Source organism: Mobula hypostoma, unplaced genomic scaffold, assembly GCF_963921235.1.
Source record: "Mobula hypostoma unplaced genomic scaffold, sMobHyp1.1 scaffold_42, whole genome shotgun sequence".
In the NCBI taxonomy this organism is placed as follows: Eukaryota; Metazoa; Chordata; class Chondrichthyes; order Myliobatiformes; family Myliobatidae; genus Mobula; species Mobula hypostoma.
In genome coordinates, this window is record NW_026948219.1 from 1,899,464 (window position 1) to 1,923,767 (window position 24,304).

Sequence of the window (24,304 nt, forward strand, 5' to 3'; positions counted from 1 at the left end):
CATCAACAAGATGATGGCTGTTCTCCCATCTCAGCCACATGTTTCTGCCCAATCCTCATTTCCTCGATTCCTTCGGTCTCCACACATCTGCCGGCCTCTGTTTTATGTGAGGACGATCACTGAGTCTTCACCGCCCTCTGTGGTGGGGATTTACAGAGAGTCACCACCCTCGGAGTGGAGACATTTCCCCTCATCTCAGTCCCGGACAGTCCACCCCCTTTTTCAGAGACTGGGATCCCTGGTTCAACCGGTAATGATGTTGTGCATTTCAATGTGTTCACCTCTCAGTCCTCGATTCTCCAAATGAAAGGGTTATCGCATTTGATCTTTCTTCATGTGATGACCCCACCACTCCAGGGATCAGTCTGGTGAATCTTCATTGCACTCTCCATAACAAATACTCTCTAACCTCTTTGTTAATCCTCTATGGAATTAATTTCCATCTTCTGCAGCCCCATGTTGCCCCAACCACTCACCTCCCACCCCCGTCACTATTTCCACCTTCCCACCTCCCCCCTCACCTGGATCCACCTCTCACTCCCCAGCTCTTGCCCCATCCCCACCCCTCACCTCTTTTCTCTGACTATTTCCCGTCCACTCTCAGTCCAGAGGGAGGGTCTCGGCCCGAAATGTTGACGGTCCATTTCCCTCCACAGATGCTGCCCGACCCACTGAGTTCCTCCGGCAGTTTGTTCTTTGGTCTGTATAACCCGTGTTAGTGTGGGGAGCGGGATTTTACACCATATTCCAGGTACAGTCTCAACAAAACACAAATAATTGTCACTTTGCCCGGACCATTGGCCCCGCTTGCAGGGCAACAGTCTGCCGGTGTTTGCCCCCCAATGTGGTGAATCCCTCTGCTCGCCACCACCGTGGGCTCAGACATTTCCACAGATGAGCCCCTCCTGTCCCCACCGGGACAAACATCCTGTCCGCCCCCTCTCTCACCGTCTTCATCCTTTCAATAAAATCCCCCTCTCCCTCCCCGGGGAACCGGCATCAAACCGACGGGCCGAGCGGTCTCCTCCTACCTCTCAGCGACACATCAGACTCCGGCCGCAGGAGACGCTTCACAAACGCCCCAACTTCCCTCGGAGGGAAATGGAAATAAATCAGAAAGCGGACATTTACTTTGACGGTTGTCCCGCCGTGACGGAAAGTTCGGGAGACGGTGTCAGCGGGGTAACGCCCTCTCGGCTGGTCCGCCTCCGCTATTGGTTGGAAGCAATGATTGACATCGCTGCGCACCAATGGGAGTACCGCAGCTCTTGGATCCTCTGTTGACAGCGGTGGGGTGGGGCTGGTCACGTGATTAGTAGCCCAGCCGTTAAACCGACAAAGCTCGAGCTCTCCAGCGCGTGGGTGACGTAACACACCGCGCACGTGAGGGCAGATCCCGGTGTGTGGGACCCCTGTGTGACGTCAGGCGCGTGGGTGCGCCTGTGTGACGTCACCTGTGGGGGAGCGCTGGTATTTAAAAACACCTGAATGGACGTTTCTGATGATTTCAGTGGGACAACAACATTAATCCCGGGTTTCATCACTGAATCCAGTGTTGTGAGATGTAAAGTCCCCTGTTATGTGTCCGGCTGTGCCGTGTTGTTGGTGGAGTGGGCAGCGTGGTGTTTGTCTCCATTCGGGTCACAACACCAGAATTGCCAGCGGGGTCCACACACAGTGTATTAGTCAACAGAAAACCTCCCGTCCCTGCAGTCTCTGTCTCCTGGTAAACTCAACACCCCGACAATGTGGACCATAGACACCCCTTCCTCTCAGAGTCAGGGAATCACTCAGACAGCTGATCGCTGAGAGGAATTATATTTATTGGTCATTAAAGTTCACCCAGATTCGTGTGGACGGATTTGATGTGGAGTTCGGGGTGTCACAGTGAAAGGGCCGGACGGCCGAACTCTCTCCGTTGTCCAAACATCCTTCCAGGTGAGGCGACACTTCACCTGTGAATCTTCCGGGGTCGCCCGTTGTGTCCGCTGCTCCCGATGCGGCCGCCTCGACACTGGTGACACCAGATCCTCCGCAGTTGTGCGGGGTAGGGTTGTTTTTATTTGGGGGGGTCGATGTTATTGTTCCCTTTTGTGCGGGAGGGGTGGGTTTTGGGGGTTGATGATCGGGATGCCGTTCTTTTTGATGCGGGGGGTGGGGTGGGAGTTTGATTTTTCTCTCTGGACGTCTTTCATGTTCTTTCTTTGTTTCGTGACTCTGTGGAGGAGAATTAAAACTCAGTTGTTCATAAATACCTGCTTTGATAGTAAATTAACCTTTGAACTATCCACTCCGAGCGGTACTTCCGGTGTTCAAACATTTTCATTCCGATTCCTATTCCCGTTCCGACGTGTCAACTCATCGCCTCCTCTTGTGCTAAAATGAGGCCACGCTCAGAGTCCAGGATCAGCACCTTGTATTCCGTCCGAGTACCCCCCCCCCCCCTCCTCCAACCTGATGACATGAATATCGATTTCTCCTTCCGGTGAACAAATCTCCCCCTCACCCCTTCCTCCCACTCCCTCTCTTCCTCTCTGACATTTCACATCCTCTCACCTCAGCATGTCAGGCAGCATCTATGGATGGGAATCAACATTTCGGACCAAGACCCTTCATCGGGACTCTTGATACCCACATATCTGGAATATCAGCAAGCAAAGAAAATAGAAAGTAGTGCGAAATAGGGAAAACCTTTGACAAAATTTAGTTCAAGCCTTAAAAAATCCTGCTAAACAGAGCTCAATAGTTAACAAATACAACAAAACAATACACTTTCGTCAATACTGACATTGACTTTTTATGAATATATCTTTCTTCCATTTCAATCAGTAAAATACACAAAGATAAATAAGAACTGAAATGACAACTTTAGAAAAGTCTATTTACACTCAGACCCACTTAGATTAATACTACTGCGTTGCCCTTAAGGCATTTATTTGACTTTGTTGGAGCTGCGCTTTAAATGATTTGTTTGTAACTATTTTCTAGTTAAAGTTAAAGGTTGATAATGAAGTTACAGTATAACAAAGGTAAATTCATTGTCTATGGTATATCGCGGCGTGTGATGACGTCACCTCCGGTTTCGCCGGGTCGTGTGTAACTTCCGGTCCGGAGGAGGTGTGAAGGTGGGCGCCATGCGTGCAGCGTGATGGTGAACAGCTCCGTGTCCACCCACACAGAAACATTACAGAAGCAACGCCGTAAGTCCCTGTGAAAGTGTTGCAAGTAAAAATATTCACGCCGTTTCTGTCAAGGAAGCGGTGGTTTGGGTGGCGCGCGTGTAGGCTTTTCAATTTCAAACGCGGGGTGGGCTCGGTCCCGGCGGCGGTTTGACGCGACCCCCCGTCGCTCCCCGACCCGGGGCGGCCGGAGACCCTCGCTAAAAGGAGAGAGCGCGGGTGGTCTCCAGAATGAAACAGACGCTGTATGTTTGTATTTTTTATCATCAGTTTTCACCATCCGACGTTACTGTGGAAGAGTGAACAGTAAATGGTTAACCTTACTACGACTCTGTCTTCATTGGCTCCGGTTTAACTTGGTGTTTAGTCGGAGTTTTAACACACTGCAGGAGAACACTACAGTGAAAAGGCGGAATCATTAGATGTTTCGACAAGTGGTACGATGGCTTCGCGATCAGGCACCGAGTCGCTTGCACTCAGCGCCGAGAGCAGTCGGACGTGGACAAGTGTGGCTGCCCTCGCAGGAGCTGAAGCAGAAGCCGCCAAGGTGCGAGCGTCATACGCTAACCAAGAAGCAAAACTGAAAATGGAAAAGGCTGCCGGAGAAGCGGAGAACCAGTTGGAAAAGGCAAGGATAGATACAGAGTTAGAAGTGCTGACTCTACAACGAGAAGCTGATGCGGTGAAATGCACGTTCTAGACGAAGCAGGAAAATCTGTGTCAGAAAGGGCCGAATTGTAAAGCACCAGCGAATATGTCCAATCTCAAATTGACCTGCAGATTCATTCTCCCTCTCCATACTTGCCTGTTGGCGTCCCATCTCGTGTGGAATCACAGGGAAGCTTCGTTGCATTGCGTCCACCTGGGGAAGACAACTCACAGTATGAAAGGGCTGACTACGAATTCTTCCCGACACCAAACTTACCAGATCCACCGAGATCAGAGAGAAAGGCTGAAGTCAGAACATCAAATCCCATCATGAACGTCCACGCTCAGTCATATGTCCCCCAACATATTCCCCCGGCTAGCACACCACCTGCAGCAGGACCCTTGGCACAGTATTTAGCGCGACGAGACCTCGTCAATTCAGGACAGTACCAGTTTGACGATAAGGCTGAAAATTACCGTGCGTGGTACTCCTCATTCACCAGTGCCAGCGGTGGAGTCCAGCTCACAGCAACCCAAGAGTTGGACCTTATGACTAAATGGCTGGGAAAGGAATCAGGTGAACAGGTGAAACGCATACGCTCAGTGTCCGTCAGCAACCCAAAGCTAGCCTTACACAAAGCATGGGAGAGACTGCGGGAGGGCTATGCGGCTCCTGAAAATATTGAGAGGGCGTTATTTCAACGGCTGGACAATTTTGCTAGGGTATCAGCCAAGGACCACACTAAATTACGAGAACTCGGAGATTTACTCGTGGAGATTCAAGGTGCTGAGGAAGACCGGTATTTAACTGGGTGTCGCATCTGGATACCTCACGCGGAGTTGGACCAATTGTGGACAAGCTCCCATTTGGGCTGCAGGAAAGATTGGTGTCTATGAGCTCAGAGTACAAGGAAGAGAACGGTGGTCGATTCCCTCCCTTTCAGTATTTTAGTCGGTTTGTGTGCAGGGAGGCGAAGAGGCGAAACAACCCGAGCTTCATTAATCAAGGCAGCGCCACAACTCATACCAACCCAGTCAAACCCATTTCGAACAATTTTGTCATCAATAAACCCGTCTCAGTGCATAAAACCGAAGTCTCCGCAATCAAGAATGACCCTAGCAAGAATTGTCCATTGCAGAACAAACCCCACCCCCTCAGAAATGGTACATTGTTAATGATCTCTGAAGTGAGTGAAGCTGAGTGGACAGAACAGACCGCTAGATGGCGCTGGAACCACGGCCGCCGCTCTCCCCGGGCAGTACTTTGTTTTCAGTTTCTGACAGCAAATGGCAACAAACCGATCGGAGGTGAAAGTGACGGTGAACCAGACGGAACAGTTCACTACAACGCGGGACAGGACACGGAGAACAGTGCACACAGAGGTGACGTTCAGGAAACAAACGGGAAAATAATGATTATTGAGTTGATACAAAACGACCTCAGTGATAATGACCAGTAGATCCGCCGCTGCCATTCCCACCGGGTACCGTGTGGTGCAGAAGGAGAGACCGCACTTTCCCCGGGTCAGGATGACAATCGCCACTAAATTCACTGGAGAAAGAGAACGGAATAACATAAAAATTATGATTCGCAATCAGGCACCCCCAACTTAATCGCCCTCCACTATACATCAAGGCTACGGTTGAGTTACTGTTAACCTCAGATTCACAGCTGTCGGAATCCAATGATTCACCAATCACGAGCATTAAAGAATTTCGTCTGATATCCGTCGTGAGCAGTGTATTTATTCTTCTGAAATTTTGCCTCATCGGCCTCGACTGCACGGTGCAGGATACATATTCCCTGCACCCAGACAGTCAATCATGGAGTCCTAGAAATCTACAGCGCATTACAGAACCTTCGGCCCGCAATGTTGTTCCGACCATGTAAATTCAGATGGAGATTATCTGCAATATTTGCAAATCTTTTATCTTGCTCAGTGTGAATGAATGCACAGCTCATTGTTTGAATGGAGCAGCTTGGTGACAGAGCGTTCAGTCGACTTAATCCAATCCCCGTCACAGTCAGAAGCCAAGATGGTGAACATTCCTCTATTGCGAGTAGGCATTTCTTAAGCAAGGAGCGCAAGTTGCACGTGATACAGCAATTTTTGCCTCATAACGTCGTGCGAAGTTGGAGTAGCAAAACATTACTTTGACAGTGGGATAAATGTTACTTGCTAAGAATATCAACTGACCATCTCTGACTTTAACGGTTGCCCAATTTACACCTGAACAGTGAACAGTGTTCCAGATGACCTGAGAATTGGCACACGAGGAATTTCCAATATATTATGCAAATCGCTATTTTGGTAGCACTTCGTTTTTAGTTTTCCCCATGCACTGCATTTATCCACGTTATTTTTTTAATTGCCATGAATTTTCGCACACATCGCGATTCACTAAATTGCACTGGATCATCCTGGCGTCCTCATAATATCCAAATCGCCCAATTTCACCTCGCCTGGAACGTCAGAAAAAAACGTCCACGTAATTCCCCACATCGCCCAATTTCACCTCACCGGGAACGCCAGAAAAAAATAATCGACATAATCGATACAGTCTGTATCATGACAGACGGGTTTCCATTCTGTGCGGCACCACACATCTACCCTAAAAAAGGAATAATTTATTGCCAATATCTGTATTTTTTGTCTGACAACGATTGCTCAACGCAAACTCGCACATCTCTGTCTGTTCCACGGGGGAATTTATCGGAGATAATACTTATTATTTCATACTTTATAGGGGATTGGATAATCTTTCCTGTTATTGCTGGTGGACTAGACAGTTCATTTTGCCCTTGACAGTTTCTTTAAGTACGCTGTGTTCACCAGCACTTGATATATTTGAAATGTTTTGCTAATTAAAACTTCTGAGACTTTGCGAAGATGACAAACATCTCGTACAACGTCCACACGACAGCATTGCCCACTCAAGGTACATTTTATCCAGCTCCCGGCGGTGTAACTGTTTTCACTTTACCTGCTTCAGCATTTTAATTAATGTACTTTCCCCATTTATTCCTGGTTTTCTTCGGCACCTTCATTCCAGATCATTACTGGTAATTTGTTGCGTTCTCTTTCTTTAAATCGGAACCAGAAGTACTTGCGTTGCTGTTGTTTAATTATTCTGTCTTTTATTTGTTGCCATTACAAATTCAGACAAAGTTTCACACAACTGGAAGTGCTGCGCTCACTCACCAGAAACTCCAGTGACGGCGATGATCACGTACAATATCCTCTCCACACCGAAACACACTGTCCACATCTTCCACCAGGAGTGAACTTTCCCCTAATGATGCGAGCAGCCTCTCGGAATAAACTGCGGAGTCAACGCATTCCATTTGTTTTATAGCCAGTACGATCCCCATAGCAATACAATGGTTTATTCACAGTTAAAAACAGAGAAGGAAAAATAGGAATAAACAGCCAAGGAAATTACTCCCTGGGACCCATTAAGTTCATGGCGAAACTACAAAGAACAGAACAGCTGATTCGCCTGCTGGGTGAACATGGAGAAATGCGTTCTACTGGATATTGTATTAGACTTAACACTGCATCAGATATTGTTTTGTAATTTCTGATACTCTTCAACCTGACGTGTTCAATAGTTAAACTCCGAACTACAGAGGACCATTTAAGGCAATATATGGGGACAGGCACTGCGCCATGGTTCTCTCAAGAATGAGAAAGGTAAAATCATAAATATATGAACAAGACGTTAGAATCAGAAGAGCAGCCGGAACGCTGCCATCTAATGGCCGAAGGAGGAACTGCATGTAACCTTCTGTGCCTTTGAACAGTCCCGATTCCTCTACAAGCAGTACGAACTTTCCCCAGAATTGCATAATGAAACATTAAGAGGTAAATTTGACGCAAGTTAACGATTAAATGAAGCTGTGACGTCGGACAACATCAATCTGGAGTCCACACCACGACTGTAGGAGGAAGACCGTGCATACAGACCCTAGTGGATATAGTCAAAGACAAAGGCAAAGTCAATGCATCATCAAAGTACCAATGTCACCACACACTAACTTGAGATTGATTTTCATGCAGGCATTTACAGGAAAGTAAAGCAATAAGTCTGAATTGATGAAAGCTATATGTACGCACAGTCAGGGTAACACCCAATATGCAAAAAGAGACTAGCGGTGAAAATTAAACAATAAGAATAAGAATATGAATATGTTGTGGAACCTAAATCTCCTGTACCTCCTGTCTGATTGAGGTGGCGAGAAGAGTGCGTGGATTGTACGGTGGGGGTCCTTGATGAATATTTATTTCCTGTGGCAGCACTCCGTGTAAATGTTCTCAGTGGAGGTGTGAGATTTCCCGCTGATTCTCCGGGCTGCATCCACCACAGTCTATAGACTTCTCCCTTCCTTGGCATTGGTTTTCCGTATCCGGTCGTAATGTGGAAATCATCCCGCTCGGAGACTCGGCCTGTCCCGTGACAGACAGACAGACAGACAGACACACACACACACACACATACACACACACACACACACACACACAAACACACACACGGACACACACACACACACACACACACACACACACACACACACACACAGTCGAAACTCCCTCCTCTTCCAGCTTCCACCTCCCCGCACTCGCCTCCGAGCTCATGGAGACTGCTAGGGATTTCCAGCCGCGGCTGGAATCACACCGGGGTCGAGATCGCGAGTCGGGAGCGTGAAAACCAACAGATAAGTGACGGGATTTTTCCCCGGACACTCAAGGGCACAGGGTGTGACAGCGAGTTTGCGTGAGAACCGGAGAGAACGTTCTCCACGGTACATCTGTCGAAGAATTGCCGGAGTTTTCGGTGTCATGTCCAGTCTCCTCAATCTCCTCAGGAGATATATAGCCGCTGTCGTGCGTTTGATGTTGTGGGCACAGGGTAGATCTTCAGAGCTGTCGGCGGTCATGTCCCTTAATCTTCCCTCCTCTCCCTTCCCTCCACCCCTCACCCATTTTCTGACCACCAGCTCCCCTCTCACTGTCCTCCTCACCCTCCCCATTCCCTCACCTCATCTCACTCAAATCCCACCTCCTCCCTCTTCCCTCCACTTCTTACTCATTTCTCACTCTACCCTCCCTCTCTCTCAACCCCCTCATCCTCCCTATCCCTCTCACCCCATCTCCCTCAAATCCCGCCTCCTCCCTCTTCCCTCCACCTCTTACTCATTTCTCACTCTCCCCTCTCTCTCTCCGAACCCCTTTTCCTCCCTATCTTCGTCACTCTGTTGAAGTAAAGCGTGAGGAATTTCAGAATTAAATAAAATTAACAGTACAAAAAAAAACGTGAGGCTCAGTTCATGGGTTCAGTGTCCATTCAGAAATCGGATGGCGGAAGGGAAGCAGCTGCTCCTGAATCGTTAAGTGTGTGCCATCAGGCTGCTGTACCTCCTTCCCGATGGTAGTAATGAGAAGAGGGCATGTCCTGGGTGATGGGGTCCTTAATGATGGTCGCTGCCTTTTTAAGGCATTGCCTTTTGAAGATGTCCCGGACGCTGCGGATGCTGGTGCCGCCTGGTGGAGCGGGATGGGATTGCAACCTACTGCAGCTTTTTCTGATCTTGTACAGTGGCCCCACTCTCCGGACGAGAAGGCGGTGCGACCGATCAGAACGCTCTCCACGGGAGATCTGTAGAAATTTACTTGGCTTATGGAATGCTTCTTTTTATTAGACGAGGCTTTCAGTTCAAAAGTCAGGACGTTATGTTGCAACTTTATCAAACTCTGGTCGGGCCACATCTGGAGATCTGCGTGCAGTTCTGGTCGCCCCGCTACAGGAAGGGTGTTGGGGCTTCGGAGCGGGTGCAGAAGGGGTTCACCAGGATGTCACCTGGTTTAGAGGCCATGCGCTCCAGCGAGAGGCTGAATAAACTTGGGTTGTTTTCTGCGGAGCGCCGGAGGCTGAGGGGAGATCTAATAGAGGCTTACAAGATTATGAGAGGCAAAGATAGAGTGGTCAGAGAGTATCTGTTTCCCAGTGTTGAAATATATAATTCCAGAGTACAGGCATTGAAGGTGCGAGGGTATAGGTTCAAGGGGGATGTGAGGGGTAAGTTTTTTACTCAGAGTGTGGTGGATACCTGGACAGCGCTGCATGGTCTGCTGGTGGAGGCAAATATATTAGAGGTTTTTTAGAGACGTTTGAATAGACACATGGATGTGAGGAAGTTGCAGGGATTGGCGTTTGGGCGTCCGATGTTCTTTGGTGGTGTCCCTGGGTTCCTCAAAATATAAATCTAATGGCTGCTGGGATTTAGAAACATAGAAAATCTACAGCACATACAGGCTGTTCGGCCCGCAATACCGTGCCAAACATGGACTTACTTTAGAGATTACCTCGGGTTACCCGTAACCCTCTATTTTTCTCAGCTCCATGTACCTATCCAGGAGTCTCTTAAAAGACCTTCTTTGTAACTGCATCGGCATGTCAGGGCCCAGGATAGGTCCTCGGAGATGTTGACACCCCAGGAAAATGAAACTGCTCACCCTTTCCACTGCTGATCGATCAATGAGGAATCTCGATGGATCAGCATCAATCACCATTCAGCCCATCGAGTCCCGGATCCCACTCAACCCATGCACCCGCCTTCTCACCATATCCTTTGATGCCCTGACCGATCAGGAGACAGTCCACTCCCGCCGTAAATATACCCACGGACTCGGCCTGCACCGCAGTCTGTGGCAGAACATTCACGGGTTTGCTACTCTCTGGCTGCTCCCTCCTGTTCCCTCCACTGTTCTCATTCCTGAAGCGAGATGGACAGATTAGGGAACAGGACAAAGATGTCGCAGATGCGCGATAGTGTGAGGAATTGTCTGGTCTGGTAGACGGATTAAAGGCACAGACTGTTTTCATGCCGCCGCCCAGTCCCGTAAAATATACGTCTCAGTGGCGACCCCACCTGGACGAGGCTGGGACTGCCGGCAGTGTTCACATGCTCCCTCTGTCAGAATCAGAATCGGGTTTAATATCACCAGCATGTGTCGTGAAATTTGTTAACAGCAGCAGAAGTTCAATTAGAAGAAAAGAAAATAATAATAATAATAATAAATAAGCAATTCAATTACAGTATACGAATATCGAATAGATTAAAATCGTGCAAAAAGAACAGTAATACTATATATTTTTTTAAAAGTGAGGTAGTGGCCAAGGGTTCAATGTCCATTTAGGAATCGGATGTCAGAGGGGACGAATCTGTTCCTGAATCGCTGAGTGTGTGCCTTCAGGCTTCTGTACCTCCTACCTGATGGTAACAGTGAGAAAAGGTCATGCCCTGGGTGCTGGGGGCACTTAACAATGGACGCTGCCTTTCTGAGCCACCGCTCCCTGAAGATTTCTTGGGTAATTTTTAGTGTAGTACCCAAGATGGAGCCGACTAAATTCACAACACTTTGAGCTTCTTTCGATCCTGTGCAGAAGCTCTTCCCCCCAATACCAGACAGTGATGCAGGTGTCAGAATGCACCCCCGTCACTCGCCCCTCTCCCATTCCAGTTTCTTTCTCCATCTGTCCCACTCGCTGTCTCTCCTCCTTCTCCCTCTCCGCCTCTCTCTCTCACCTCTTGCCCTGTCTCTCCTTCTCACTGCTTGCCCCTCTCTGACTCCCTCTCTCCCTTTCCATTTTCTCCCTCTCTCTCACTCACCCACTGTCTCTCTGCCTCTCACCCTCTCCGTTTCCTCTCTGTCTCTCTGCCCTCGCTCTATTCTCCTCTTCCTTTCCTCTCTCATTTTCCCTCGTATCTTCTCTCCATCCCTCCTCCCTCTCACTTCCCACTTTCACTCACCTCCCTCTCCATTTCCACCTTCCTCCTCCCCTCTCCCATTCCACTTCCCCACACCCTCCCTAACCCCTCTCCCTTCTGACTTTCACACTCTCTCCATCACTTTCTCTGTCTCTCCCCGTCTCTCAACTCTCTCTCTCTCTCTCTCTCTCTCTCTCATATGCACACCTTTCTCAATCACCTTCATCTCCCCCCATAGTTCTCCCTCTCTCTATCCCTCCTCACTCTCTCTTTCTACCTTCTGTCTCTCTCTGTCTCCCTCCCCTTTCCCCTTCCACTCTCTGTCTTGCTCTCTGCCCTTACACCCTCTCCCTTTCGACCACTCTCTCTCTCTCGCTGCTCTTCCTTTCCACTTCCTCTCTCTCTCCACCCCAGCCCCCTCTCTCCCCCTCTCTGTCTCTCCCCCTCCCGCTTTCTCCCAATCTTTCCTTCTCTCTGCTCTCGCTCGCCGCTCTCCCTTTCCACAATTCTCTCTGTCTCTCCTCCACTCCTCTTCTACGTTCTTTCTCCCTCCTCTCTCCCTCCCCTCTCCCTCCCTCTTTCACACCCTTCTCCCACCCATCTCTCTCTCCCTGCTACTCTCTCCCGCCCCTCCCCCCTCACTCTCCCTTCTCCCGCTCCTTCCACTTAACCCCCTCCCATCTCTAGCTCTCCCCCTTTCTTCCCCCCTCCCTTTCCACATTCTCTGTCACCCCTCTCCACTTTCACCCCTCTCTCTGTCTCCGCCCTATCACTGTCTCCCCATCCCCCTCTCTTCCTCCATCCTGTCTGTTTCTTACCCCCCCTCTTCTCCCCCTCTTCCCTCTCACTCTCTCTCTCTGTCTCTTGCCTTATCCCTTTTCAACTTCTCTCCCTCTCTGTCCACACACACTCTCTCTTTCTCGCCCCTGTCTCAGTGCTTTCCCTTTCCGCTTTGTCTGTCCACTCTCACTTCCATTTCAAAATTATCTGTCTTTCTTGATGAGGCTAAACTCAGGCTGGAGGAGCAACACCTCATATACCGTCTCGGTAGTCTCCAGCCCCTTGGTATGAACATAGAATTCTCCAACCTCCGGTAATTCCCTCCCCCTCCCTTCCCCTATCCCTATGTCACTCTGCCCCCTCCCCCAGCTGCCTATCACCTCCCTCATGATTCCGCCTCCGTCTACTACCCATTGTGTTTTCCCCTATTCCTTCTTCACCTTTCCGCCTATCACCTCCCTGCTTCCTGTCCCCCACCCCTTTATCTTTCCCCTTACTGGTTTTTCACCTGAACCTACCAGCCTTCTCCTTCCGCCCCCCCCCCACCTTCTTTATAGGGCCTCTGCCCCTTCCCTCTACAGTCCTGACGAAGGGTTCCGGCCCGAAACGTCGACTCATGGTTTCCACGGATGCTGCCCGACCCGCTGAGTTCCTCCAGCGTGTTCTGAGTGTTGCTTTGACCGTAGCATCTGCAGATTATTATTTTGTGTTATCTATCTATCTTTCTATCTTCCCCTCTCTTCGTCTCACCCTTTCTACTCTGTCTCACCTCCCCCTTCTCCCTGTCTCTTTGCCATTTCTCTCTCTCTCTCTCTCTCTCTCTCTCTCTCTCTCTCTCACTCACTCTCTCTCTCCCCCCCCCCCTCTCTCTCTCTCTATCCCCCTTTCTCCACGGCAGACCATCGCCTGTCTGGTTGCGAATGTGATCTGCGCTCTCGCCCGCACTCCCGCCGTCATCCTGTACTCGCTGAATGTCCGCCCGCATCTTCCCCTGCCAGCCCTCATGCCCCCAACTACAGATATCTCCACCCGGCCTTCGCCCTGTACCGCGCCGCTTTCTCCCCTGGTGGTAGCCCTCCCTCTCTCCTTGCCTCTATCTCTCCTGCTGAACTCCCTCCGAACCATCCCTCCCCTCTGTTATAGCGTCTCCTCTCCACTCTCCCTCCCTCGACCGCTTCCTCCGGCAGCTCGTTCCACAAACGGACCACCCTCTGGGTGAAAAGTTTCCCCTCAAGTCCCCTGTGAAATCTCCTTTCTCCTCTCACCTTAAACTTCTGCCCGCTGGATCTTGATTCCCCGACCTCGGGGAAACAGTCCGTGTTCATTCACCCTATCTGTGCCCCTCGTGGTTTTATACACCTCTCCAAGGTCACCCCGACGCTCCAGGGAATAAATTCCCAACCTGCCCGACCTCTCTCTGTAACTCAGACCCTCCAGTCCCGCGACATCCTCGTAAATCTCCCTCTGCCCTCTTTCCAGCTCAGTGGCATCTTTCCGAAAGGACGGCGGCCAAACCCGGGCGCAGGTTCTCCAAGTGCGGCGGCCTCGCCGACGACATGTACAATCGCGGCCTGAGATCCCGTCTCCTGTAGCCGGTGCCCTGTCCGACGATGGCAGGCATGTCAAACGCCGCCTTCACCGCCCCGTCTACCTGTGACTCCACTTCCAGCAAACCAAATACCAAAACCTGGGGCGTTCCGTTAAACGGAATGTAAAATTCTAGGAAAGAGTTAACTCAGATTTATCTCCACAGTCTCTCCACCTCCCCACTTCCAAGCACATCTCCTTCTCCCACACATCTCCCTGTCCCACACATCTCCCTCTTTCACACACAACCCTCTTCCACACCCACCCCTCACCCACACTCACCCGTCTCCCACACCCACCCCTCTCCCACACTCACCCCTCACCCACATATCTCCCTCTCCCATAATCACCCCTCTCCCACACATCTCCCTCTCCCACACTCACCCCTCTCCCACACCCACCCCTCTCCCACACTCACCCGTCTCCCACACTCACCCCTCTCCCACACTGACCCCTCTCCCACACTCACCCCTCTCCCACACTCACCCTTTTCCCAGACTCACCCCTTTCATACACATCTCCCTCTCCCTCACTCACCCCTCTCATACACATCTCCCTCTCCCACACCCACCCCTCTCCCAAACTCACCCTCTCCCAAACTCACCCTCCCACACTCTCCCCTCTCCCATACTCACCCCTCTCCCATACTCACCCCTCTCCCACACCCAGCCATCTCCCACACTAACCACTCTCCTAAACTCACCACTCTCCCACACTCACCCCTCTCCCACATTCAGCCCTCTCCCACACTCATCCATCTCCCATACTGACCCCTCTCCCACACTCACACCTGTCCTACACTCACCCCTCTCCCACACTGACCCCTCTCCCACACTCACCCCTCTCCCACACATCTCCCTCTCCCATAATCACCCCTCTCCCACACATCTCCCTCTCCCACACTCATCCCTCCCCCACACCCATCCCTCCCCCACACTCATCCCTTCCCCACACTCACCCCTCTTCCACACTCACCCTTCTCCCAGACTCACCCCTCTCATACACATCTCCCTCTCCCTCACTCACCCCTCTCATACACATCTCCCTCTCCCACACCCACCCCTCTCCCAAACTCACCCTCTCCCAAACTCACCCTCCCACACTCTCCCCCTCCCATACTCACCCCTCTCCCATACTCACCCCTCTCCCACACCCAGCCATCTCCCACACTAACCACTCTCCTAAACCCACCACTCTCCCACACTCACCCCTCTCCCACATTCACCCCCTCCCACACTCACCCCTCTCCCACTCCCACCCCTCTCGCACACTAACTCTTCTCCCACAAACACGCTCTCCCCCACCCATCCCTCTCCCACACTCACCCATCTCCCATACTGACCCCTCTCCCACACTCACACCTATCCTACACTCACCCCTCTCCAACACTCACCCCTCTCCCACACCCACCCCTCTGCCACACTCATCCTCTCCCAAACTCACCCTCCTACACTCTCCCCTCTCCTATACTCACCCCTCTCCCACACCCAGCCCTCTCCCACACACACCCCTATCCCACACTCAGCTCTCCCCCAGACTCAGCCTACTCCCACACCAACCCCTCTCCCACACTCATCCCTCTCCCACACTCAGCCCACTCCCACACCAACCCCTCTCCCACACTCACCCCTCTCCCACACAGACCCCTCTCCCACACTCACACCTATCCTACACTCACCCCTCTCCCACACTCACCCCTCTCCCACTCCCACCCCTCTCCCACACTCACACCTATCCTACACTCACCCCTCTCCAACACTCACCCCTCTCCCACACTCACCCCTCTCCCACTCCCACCCCTCTCGCACACTAACTCTTCTCCCACAAACACGCTCTCCCCCACCCATCCCTCTCCCACACCCACCCCTCTCCCACACTCACCCGTTTCCCACACCCACCCCTCTCCCACACATCTCCCACTCCCACACTCACCCCTCTCCCACACTCAACCCTCTCCCACACTCACCCTTGCCCCCACACACACCCCTCTCCCACACCAACCCCTCTCCAACACTCTCCCCTCTCCCACACTCACCCCTCTCCCACACTCACCCGCTCCCACACTCACCCCTCTCCCACACCCAGCCCTCTACCACACACACCCCTATCCCACACTCACCCTTTCCCCCACTCACCCCTCACCCACACTCAGCCCACTCCCACACCAACCCCTCTCCCACACTCACCCCTCTCCCACACTCACCTCCCCCACACTCACCCATCTCCCACACTCATCCCTCTCCCACATTTACCCCTCTCCCCCTTACGCTGCCTTTCCGTATCCACGGTGTGTACTCACACCTTTTAAACCTATACCCCAAACGCTCCCCTTCCCCTTACTTACCGGCCATCTCTCCCTCTTCCTCTTCCCCTCTCACTATCTCTTCTGATTTCCACCTTCCTCTCTTACCCTCTCTTTCTCTCCCTGGGAACTGCCCCCTCTTACACTCTCTCTCCCTCGCTCAGTCTCTCACCCCTCACAACCGCACCGCCTCTCACTCCTCTCTCTCCCTCTGTCCCTCACCTCTCCCTCTCCTCCCTCTTTCTCTCTCTCCCCCTCTCCGTCTCTCGCCCCTCTGTCTCCCACATCTCTCCTGCCTCTGTTTCTCACCTCTCTCTCCCCCATTTTCCACCTTTCTCTCCGACGTCTCTCATCTCCTGCCTCTCATGTTTCTCCCCACCCCACACCTCACTCTATCCTCTGTCTTCCACTACTACCTCTCTTCCATCTTTGTCTCACCTCTCTCATCCTCTCTCTCTCTCTCTCTCTATCTCACGAATCTCCCCTCTATCTCCCCGCCTCTCTACGGTCATCTCTCTCCACCGTTCCAGCTCCCTTGTTACGAGTCGTTCTCTCTCACCCTCGTTATCCGGTCACTCCTGAAACACTCCGCTCTCTGTCCCCTCGCTCTCCCCTCTATCACCGCCCATCTCACCCTGGCTGCCGGCCATTTTGTGATGGTACCATGGGTCACCGCTCTCCCAGCATCGCTGAATGAGTCGCATCCTTTTGCACACAGTCCATCTACTGTTTATTCAATCTCAACCTCCCATCCCTCCTCTCCTTTCCCTCGCTACCCGCTCTCACAATTCTCCTGTTAACCGTCTGCCGACAGCCATTTTGTAACAGGGTGTGACACTCGCTCCCACTTCCTCCACCACTGAGCGTGTCGCTCCCTCACACTCACCATCTTGTCATCCTCCTTCCCATCCCATCACTCGCAAACCCCTTTCCTCCCTCCCTTCGCTTTCCTCTCCCCGCCACCTCGATGTTGTTCAGCTTAGCTGGTTGGCTGCCAGTTTCCAAGATCCCATTCCTATGGAAATGGACTGGAAGGGGACCCATTGGAGGCAGATGGTGGGAGTGAATGGGTGGGGCTGGGTCCCATTGGGAATGAACGGGAAGGGGTGGGGTTTCGTTTTTGCAAAATTATCCTCATCTTCCATTTCATCCTGGGCTACTTCTGCACCAGAGAAGTCAAATGTGATTGTCAACCGCGACCGTTCAAATATCCACCTGTATTGCCCTGCCGGTTTGTGCCCCCTCCCACCCTCTCCAGCTCCGTGCACCCTGTATTACTCCCCGTCTCTCTGACCTCCTTGACATAGATTCAACCCCTGTGTGTGGGATGGAGGAATGTCCCTGTGCTACAGTTCCAACCTGGCATCAGCTGATAGATGCTCTCAGACTGCTAAATAGCTGCTCTACCTGACTCTGTTTTGGACACTTATAACTTGACTTTAATTGACATGTGGCTGTTGTGTTTTACTAGTTATTGTTATGTTTATTATTTAGTGTTGCGTTTCTTATGTTATGATTGCACTGCCCCTGGGAAACGCTGTCTCATTCTGTCCTGCAGAGCTGATGTAATGACAATAAAGTTTTTTGAATCTTGAATCTTGAATCTCATCTTACGCCACAGAGACAGTTTCTCCGTGGCTGGGCAGGAGAGAGCGAAACTGGACAGCGCGGAGGAAGCTTCACTCTGTGTCTGACCCCGGGAGTGTGTGATGGGATGGTGCGGAGGGAGATTCACTCTGTGTCTGACCCCGGGAGTGTGCGATGGGAAGGTGTGGAGGGAGATTCACTCTGTGTCTGACCCTGGGTGTGTGTGCGATGGGACTGTGCGGAGGGAGATTCACTCTGTGTCTCACCCCGGGAGTGTGTGATGGGACGGTGTGGAGCAGTTTCACTCTGTGTCTGACCCCGGGGGTGTGTGATGGGACGGTGTGGAGGGAGGTTCACTCTGTGTCTGACCCCGGGAGTGTGTGATGGGACGGTGCGGCGGGAGATTCACAACAATTGTGCATCCCAGTTTGGCAAAAGAATAAATCAAGGAAGGTAGTGCAACCGTGGCTGACAAGTGAAATTAAGGATAGTATCAATTCCAAAGAAGAAGCATACAGATTAGCCAGAAAAAGTGGCTCACCTGAGTACTGGGAGAAATTCAGAGTTCAGCAGAGGAGGACAAGGGGCTTAATTAGGAAAGGGAAAAAAGATTATGAGAGAAAACTGGCAGGGAACATAAAAACTGATTGTAAAAGCTTTCATAGATATATGAAAAGAAAAAGATTGTTTAAGACAAATGTAGGTCCCCTACAGACAGAAACAGGTGAATTGATTATGGGGAGCAAGGACGTGGCAGACCAATTGAATAATTATTTTGGTTCTGTCTTCACTAAGGAGGGCATAAACAATCTTCCGGAAATAGTAGGGGACGGAGGGTCCAGTGAGATGGAGGAACTGAGGGAAATACATGTTAGTAGGGAAGGGGTGTTAGGTAAATTGAAGGGATTAAAATCAGATAAATCCCCAGGGCCAGATGGTCTGCATCCCAGAGTGCTTAAGGAAGTAGCCCAAGAAATAGTGGATGTATTAGTGATAATTTTTCAAAACTCTTTAGATTCTGGACTAGTTCCTCAGGATTGGAGGGTGGCTAATGTAACCCCACTTTTTAAAAAAGAATGGAGAGAGAAACCAGGGAATTATAGACCGGTTAGCCTGACATCGGTGGTGGGGAAAATGCTAGAGTCAGCTATCAAAGATGTGATAACTGCACATTTGGAAAGCAGTGAAATCATCGGACAAAGTCCGCATAGATTTGTGAAAGAAAAATCATGTCTGACGAATCTCATAGAATTTTTGAGGATGTAACTAGTAGAGTGGATAGGGGAGAACCAGTGGATGTGGTATATTTGGATTTTCAAAAGGCTTTTGACAAGGTCCCACACAGGAGATTAGTGTGCAAACTTAAAGCACATGGTATTGGGGGTAAGGTATTGATGTGGATAGAGAATTGGTTGGCAGACAGGAAGCAAAGAGTGGGAATAAACGGGACCTTTTCAGAATGGCAGGCAGTGACTAGTGGGGTACCGCAAGGCTCAGTGCTGGGACCCCAGTTGTTTACAATATATATTAATGACTTGGATGAGGGAATTAAATGCAGCATCTCCAAGTTTGCGGATGACACGAAGCTGGGTGGCAGTGTTAGCAGTGAGGAGGATGCTGAGAGGATGCAGGGTGACTTGGATAGGTTGGGTGAGTGGGCAAATTCATGGCAGATGCAATTTAATGTGGATAAATGTGAAGTTATCCACTTTGGTGGCAAAAATAGGAAAACAGATTATTATCTGAATGGTGGCCGATTAGGAAAAGGGGAGGTGCAACGAGACCTGGGTGTCATTATACACCAGTCATTGAAAGTGGGCATGCAGGTACAGCAGGCGGTGAAAAAGGCGAATGGTATGCTGGCATTTATAGCGAGAGGATTCGAGTACAGGAGCAGTGAGGTACTATTGCAGTTGTACAAGGCCTTGGTGAGACCACGCCTGGAGTATTGTGTGCAGTTTTGGTCCCCTAATCTGAGGAAAGACATCTTTGCCATAGAGGGAGTACAAAGAAGGTTCACCAGATTGATTCCTGGGATGGCGGGACTTTCATATGAAGAAAGACTGGATGAATTGGGCTTGTACTCGTTGGAATTTAGAAGATTGAGGGGGGATCTGATTGAAACGTATAAAATCCTAAAGGGATTGGACAGGCTAGATGCAGGAAGATTGTTCCCGATGTTGGGGAAGTCCAGAACGAGGGGTCACAGTTTGAGGATAGAGGGGAAGCCTTTTAGGACCGAGATTAGGAAAAACTTCTTCACACAGAGAGTGGTGAATCTGTGGAATTCTCTACCACAGGAAACTGTTGAGGCCAGTTCATTGGCTATATTTAAGAGGGAGTTAGATATGGCCCTTGTGGCTACGGGGATCAGAGGGTATGGAGGGAAGGCTGGGGCGGGGTTCTGAGTTGGATGATCAGCCATGATCATAATAAATGGCGGTGCAGGCTCGAAGGGCCGAATGGCCTACTCCTGCACCTATTTTCTATGTTTCTATGTTTCTACTTCACGGCTCCATATAATGATTTGATCTGTACACAGAATCCCAGTACATGTGACAATATTAAACCGATTCCAATTCCATCCAGCTAGGAAACAAATCTGAATCAGTCTTCCCACCACGGGGGAGTCACAGTCCGTGGACAGATCGGGCCGCTCACATGGAGTTGCCTGGTCCGGATCACAGTGAGAAGTGAGCGGCGACTTGCATATCAGGGGTTCGCAAGTTCACAGAGTACGTCACGGCGGCACGTCATTTCCGGGTAAGGTACTCTCTCTGACTAGAACTGGATGGCGATAATTTTATGTCTCTTCTATCCACATGTTCACCCAGATCCTTCTGATCTGCTGTCAGACTCTCTGCCTCCGCCGGGCGCTCACGCAATTGGTTTCTGATCTGTAGCAACTCACCCGGTGAGGAACAAAGCGATCCGATACTCTCTGTGTTCGCTGCACTTCAGAACCATCTATGGTGCCTGGGTGCTGACGCCTCCTTGCGTGGGATGTATTGCAAACTGGTTATCGTCTGCCGATAATCGCGATCCTCTCAGTCTCAGGGTGTTTCGCTACAGCGGTCACAAACCGATCCAGTTTATCGGTTTCGTGCTGTTTTAGGATTATTCCTCTCACGTGTACCGAGATACAGTGGAACTGTGTCTGGCGTTTTGTTCCATGAAACTCCAATGATTACACAATATATTGAGTAGAACAACGTAAAGAAATATCTCTGTCCTTGTCCTTGTCACTGTTCCTGTGCACCGTGTCTCGTGTAATTAAAGGAAGCATGCATTTCAGTGTAGATGGAAATGTTGGGCTGGGGATTCATCGTTCAGTAGTCCCGGGAATCGTTTGCATCCAGGAAGCCGTCCTGTTCTCACCCTGGTCCGGGCAAAGAAACGCGGGGAAATACAGCGCGCATACTTTGGTGTTTTACCTATCGCGATCTATAGACTGAAAACACTGGAACGGCTTGTTCCTTCAGACTTATCACAGGCCTAATGTCATTGGCGTGTGTTATAAACTTATCAGACTTCCCCAAAATCTGTTAAAGTCACTTCGAGTCTTTGGAGCAGCCGGTAAAATAGGCTGAGAATTGGTAGGTGGAATTTCATGCAGGTATCTGCGAGCTGTCACATTCTGGGAGGACATACACGTTGAATGTTCGGTCACGGATGAGTGCGGTGGAACAGAGGGATCCGAGAATAGAGATCCATAAACTCTCGAAAGCGGCATCACCGGTCGACAGTGTCGTAAAGAGATTTTTTTTTTTGTACATTGACCTTCATAAGTCAAGGCATTGAGTATCGGAGATGAGATGTTATGTTGGAGTTGAATAAGACGCTTGTGAGGCCGGATTAGGGGAGTATTGTGCGCAGGTATGGTCGCTGTCTGAAGGAAAGATATCAATAAGACCGAATGAGTTCATAGAGATTTTACAAGAATGTTTCCGGGACTTGAGGACAGAGTTATGATAACAACAGGAATTCTGCAGATGCTGGAAATTCAAGCAACACACATCAAAGTTACTGGTGAATGCAGCAGGCCAGGCAGCATCTATAGGAAGAGGCGCAGTCGACGTTTCAGGCCGAGACCCTTCGTCAGGACTAGAGTTATGATAGCTTGAATAGGATACCACTTTATTCCCTGGATCGTAGGAGAATGACGGGAGATTTGATATAGGTGTTCAACATTTTGTGGGGTTGTATAAGGTAAGTGTGTTGGCGCATGGCCAAGTGGTTAAGGCCTTATCTAGTGATCTGAAGGTCTCTAGTTCGAGCCTTGGATGAGGCAGCGTGTTGTGTCCTTGAGCAAGGCACTTAACCGCACATCGCTCTGCGACGACACCGGTGCCAAGCTGTAAGGGTCCTAATGCCCTTCCCTTGGACAACATCGGTGGCGTGGAGAGGGGAGACTTGCATCATGGGGAACTGCCGGTCTTCCATACAGTCTTGCCCAGGCCTGCGCACTGGGAAACGTCCAAGGCTCAAATTCATGGTCTCACGAAACTAACGGATGCCTATATAAAATAGGGTAAATGCGAGCAGGCTCTTTCCTGGTGAGGTTGGGTGCGATAATGGTCGCAGGTTAAGGGTGCAAGGTGAAATGATTAAAGGGAACGTGAGGGTGGTGAGAGTGGAACGTTTGGAAGTAACGAGAGCAGGATCGATTACAATATATTGTGGCGACCCACTTTCTACCACACACGAACCGGCTCACAACAGCGCCCGCAGGCAGAGGGCCGGCAGCAAAAAGGGCGCCAGGCCATCTTCACCAGCAGGGGGGAAATCCGGCGCACAGAAAAGGTCTGGGAATATGCATTCCCCACAGCAGTCCCGCCCCAGGGAGGGCGGGAACGGGAAGGCTTTAAAGTGGGCCGCGAAGTTTGAATAAATCTCTTTCATCGCAACTCTAACTCACCGACTCCGTGTGGTTATTCTAGCGCTGTGTGTAGCACATCGCTACAATTGGTGACCCCGACGGCCCAAACGATATTTGGACCAGAGATGACCGACGCTGCATCTGTTCACGCAGTTTCGTTAAAACTGCCAAGCTTCTGGACGCTGCGACTCCATTTATGGTTCGAACAAGCAGAAGCACAATTTCACATTCGGCAGATAACCTCGGAGTCCACTCGCTACTACTACGTGCTGAGCTCCCTCGACCAGGAGACTGCTGCACAAGTTGAGGAGTTTATACAGTCGCCCCCGGAGGACGGCAAATACACAGCATTCAAAGCCCTGCTCATAAGGACTTCCGGACTCTCACGGCGCGAACGAGCACGCCGCTTAATGCACCTGGATGGTTTGGGAGACAGGCCGCCGTTAGCATTAATGAATGAGATGCTGGCCCTGGCTGAAGGACACAAACCCTGCCTCATGTTTGAGCAGGCGTTCCTAGAGCAACTGCCCGAGGACATATGCCTGCTGCTGTCCGATGCAGATTTCAGCAACCCCCGGGAGGTGGCGGCCCGAGCAGATGTGCTGTGGAATGCCAGGAAAGAGAGAGGGGCATCCGTCGCACAGATCACCAAGCCGTGTGCCCAACGACAGACCAGACCAGGCCCGGCAGCAGAGCCTACAAAACCCGGCGACGGGAGTGAGGAGCCCAACGAACAATGGTGTTTCTACCACCAGCGGTGGGGCACAGAGGCCCGCTGCTGCAGACCGCCCTGCAAATTCCCGGGAAACGCCAGGGCCAGCCGCCGCTGATGGTTACGGCGGCTGGCCATCAGGACAGCCTCCTGTACGTCTGGGACAAGCAGTCGGGACGCTGCTTTTTGGTCGACACCGGCGCGGAGATCAGCGTCTTACCTCCAACGAGTTACGACACCCGCAACAGAGAACCGGGACCCACCCTGAGGGCCGCTAATGGCAGCACAATACGAACCTACGGCACCCGCACGGTGCGGCTACAGTTCAGCTCCAGCCGGTTCATGTGGGACTTCACACTGGCCACCGTGGCCCAACCACTGCTGGGGGCAGATATTCTACGAGCCCACAGCCTGCTGGTCGACTTGCAAGGGAAGCGATTAGTCCACGCCAAGACTTTTCAAACGTTCTCCCTGGGTGAAGCACAGTTGCCAGCCCCACACCTGGACTCCCTCACGCTGTCCGACGATGAATTCACCAGGGTCCTGGCGGATTTCCCATTAGTACTGACACCGCAGTTCACGGCAGCCATGCCCAGACACGGAGTACAGCACCACATCCCGACCCAGGGACCACCTCTCCACGCCCGTGCTCGAAGGCTTCCCCCGGACAAGCTCCGACTGGCGAAGGAGGAGTTCAAGAAGATGGAGGAATTAGGGATCATACGACGGTCCGACAGCCCATGGGCCTCCCCCCTTCACATGGTGCCCAAGGCAACGGGGGGCTGGAGACCATGCGGTGACTACCGCAGACTGAACGAGGCTACAACGCCAGAGCGCTACCCTGTGCCGCACATTCAAG

At 51.1% G+C, this 24,304-nt stretch overlaps 2 protein-coding genes across 2 annotated transcripts in view; one reads left to right on the forward strand and one right to left on the reverse strand.

Moving 5' to 3' along the window:
* LOC134341937 (zinc finger protein 227-like) overlaps positions 1-24,304 on the reverse strand; it is a 367,790-nt gene that overhangs the window by 307,615 nt on the left and 35,871 nt on the right. The gene's annotated exons all lie outside the window — the stretch shown is intronic.
* LOC134341974 (uncharacterized) overlaps positions 1-24,304 on the forward strand; it is a 124,327-nt gene that overhangs the window by 46,060 nt on the left and 53,963 nt on the right. Inside the window, 3 exon segments of the mRNA XM_063039921.1 lie at positions 3,569-3,807; positions 3,960-4,627; positions 13,858-13,995. Coding sequence (XP_062895991.1) covers positions 3,569-3,807; positions 3,960-4,627; positions 13,858-13,995 — 1,045 coding nt within the window.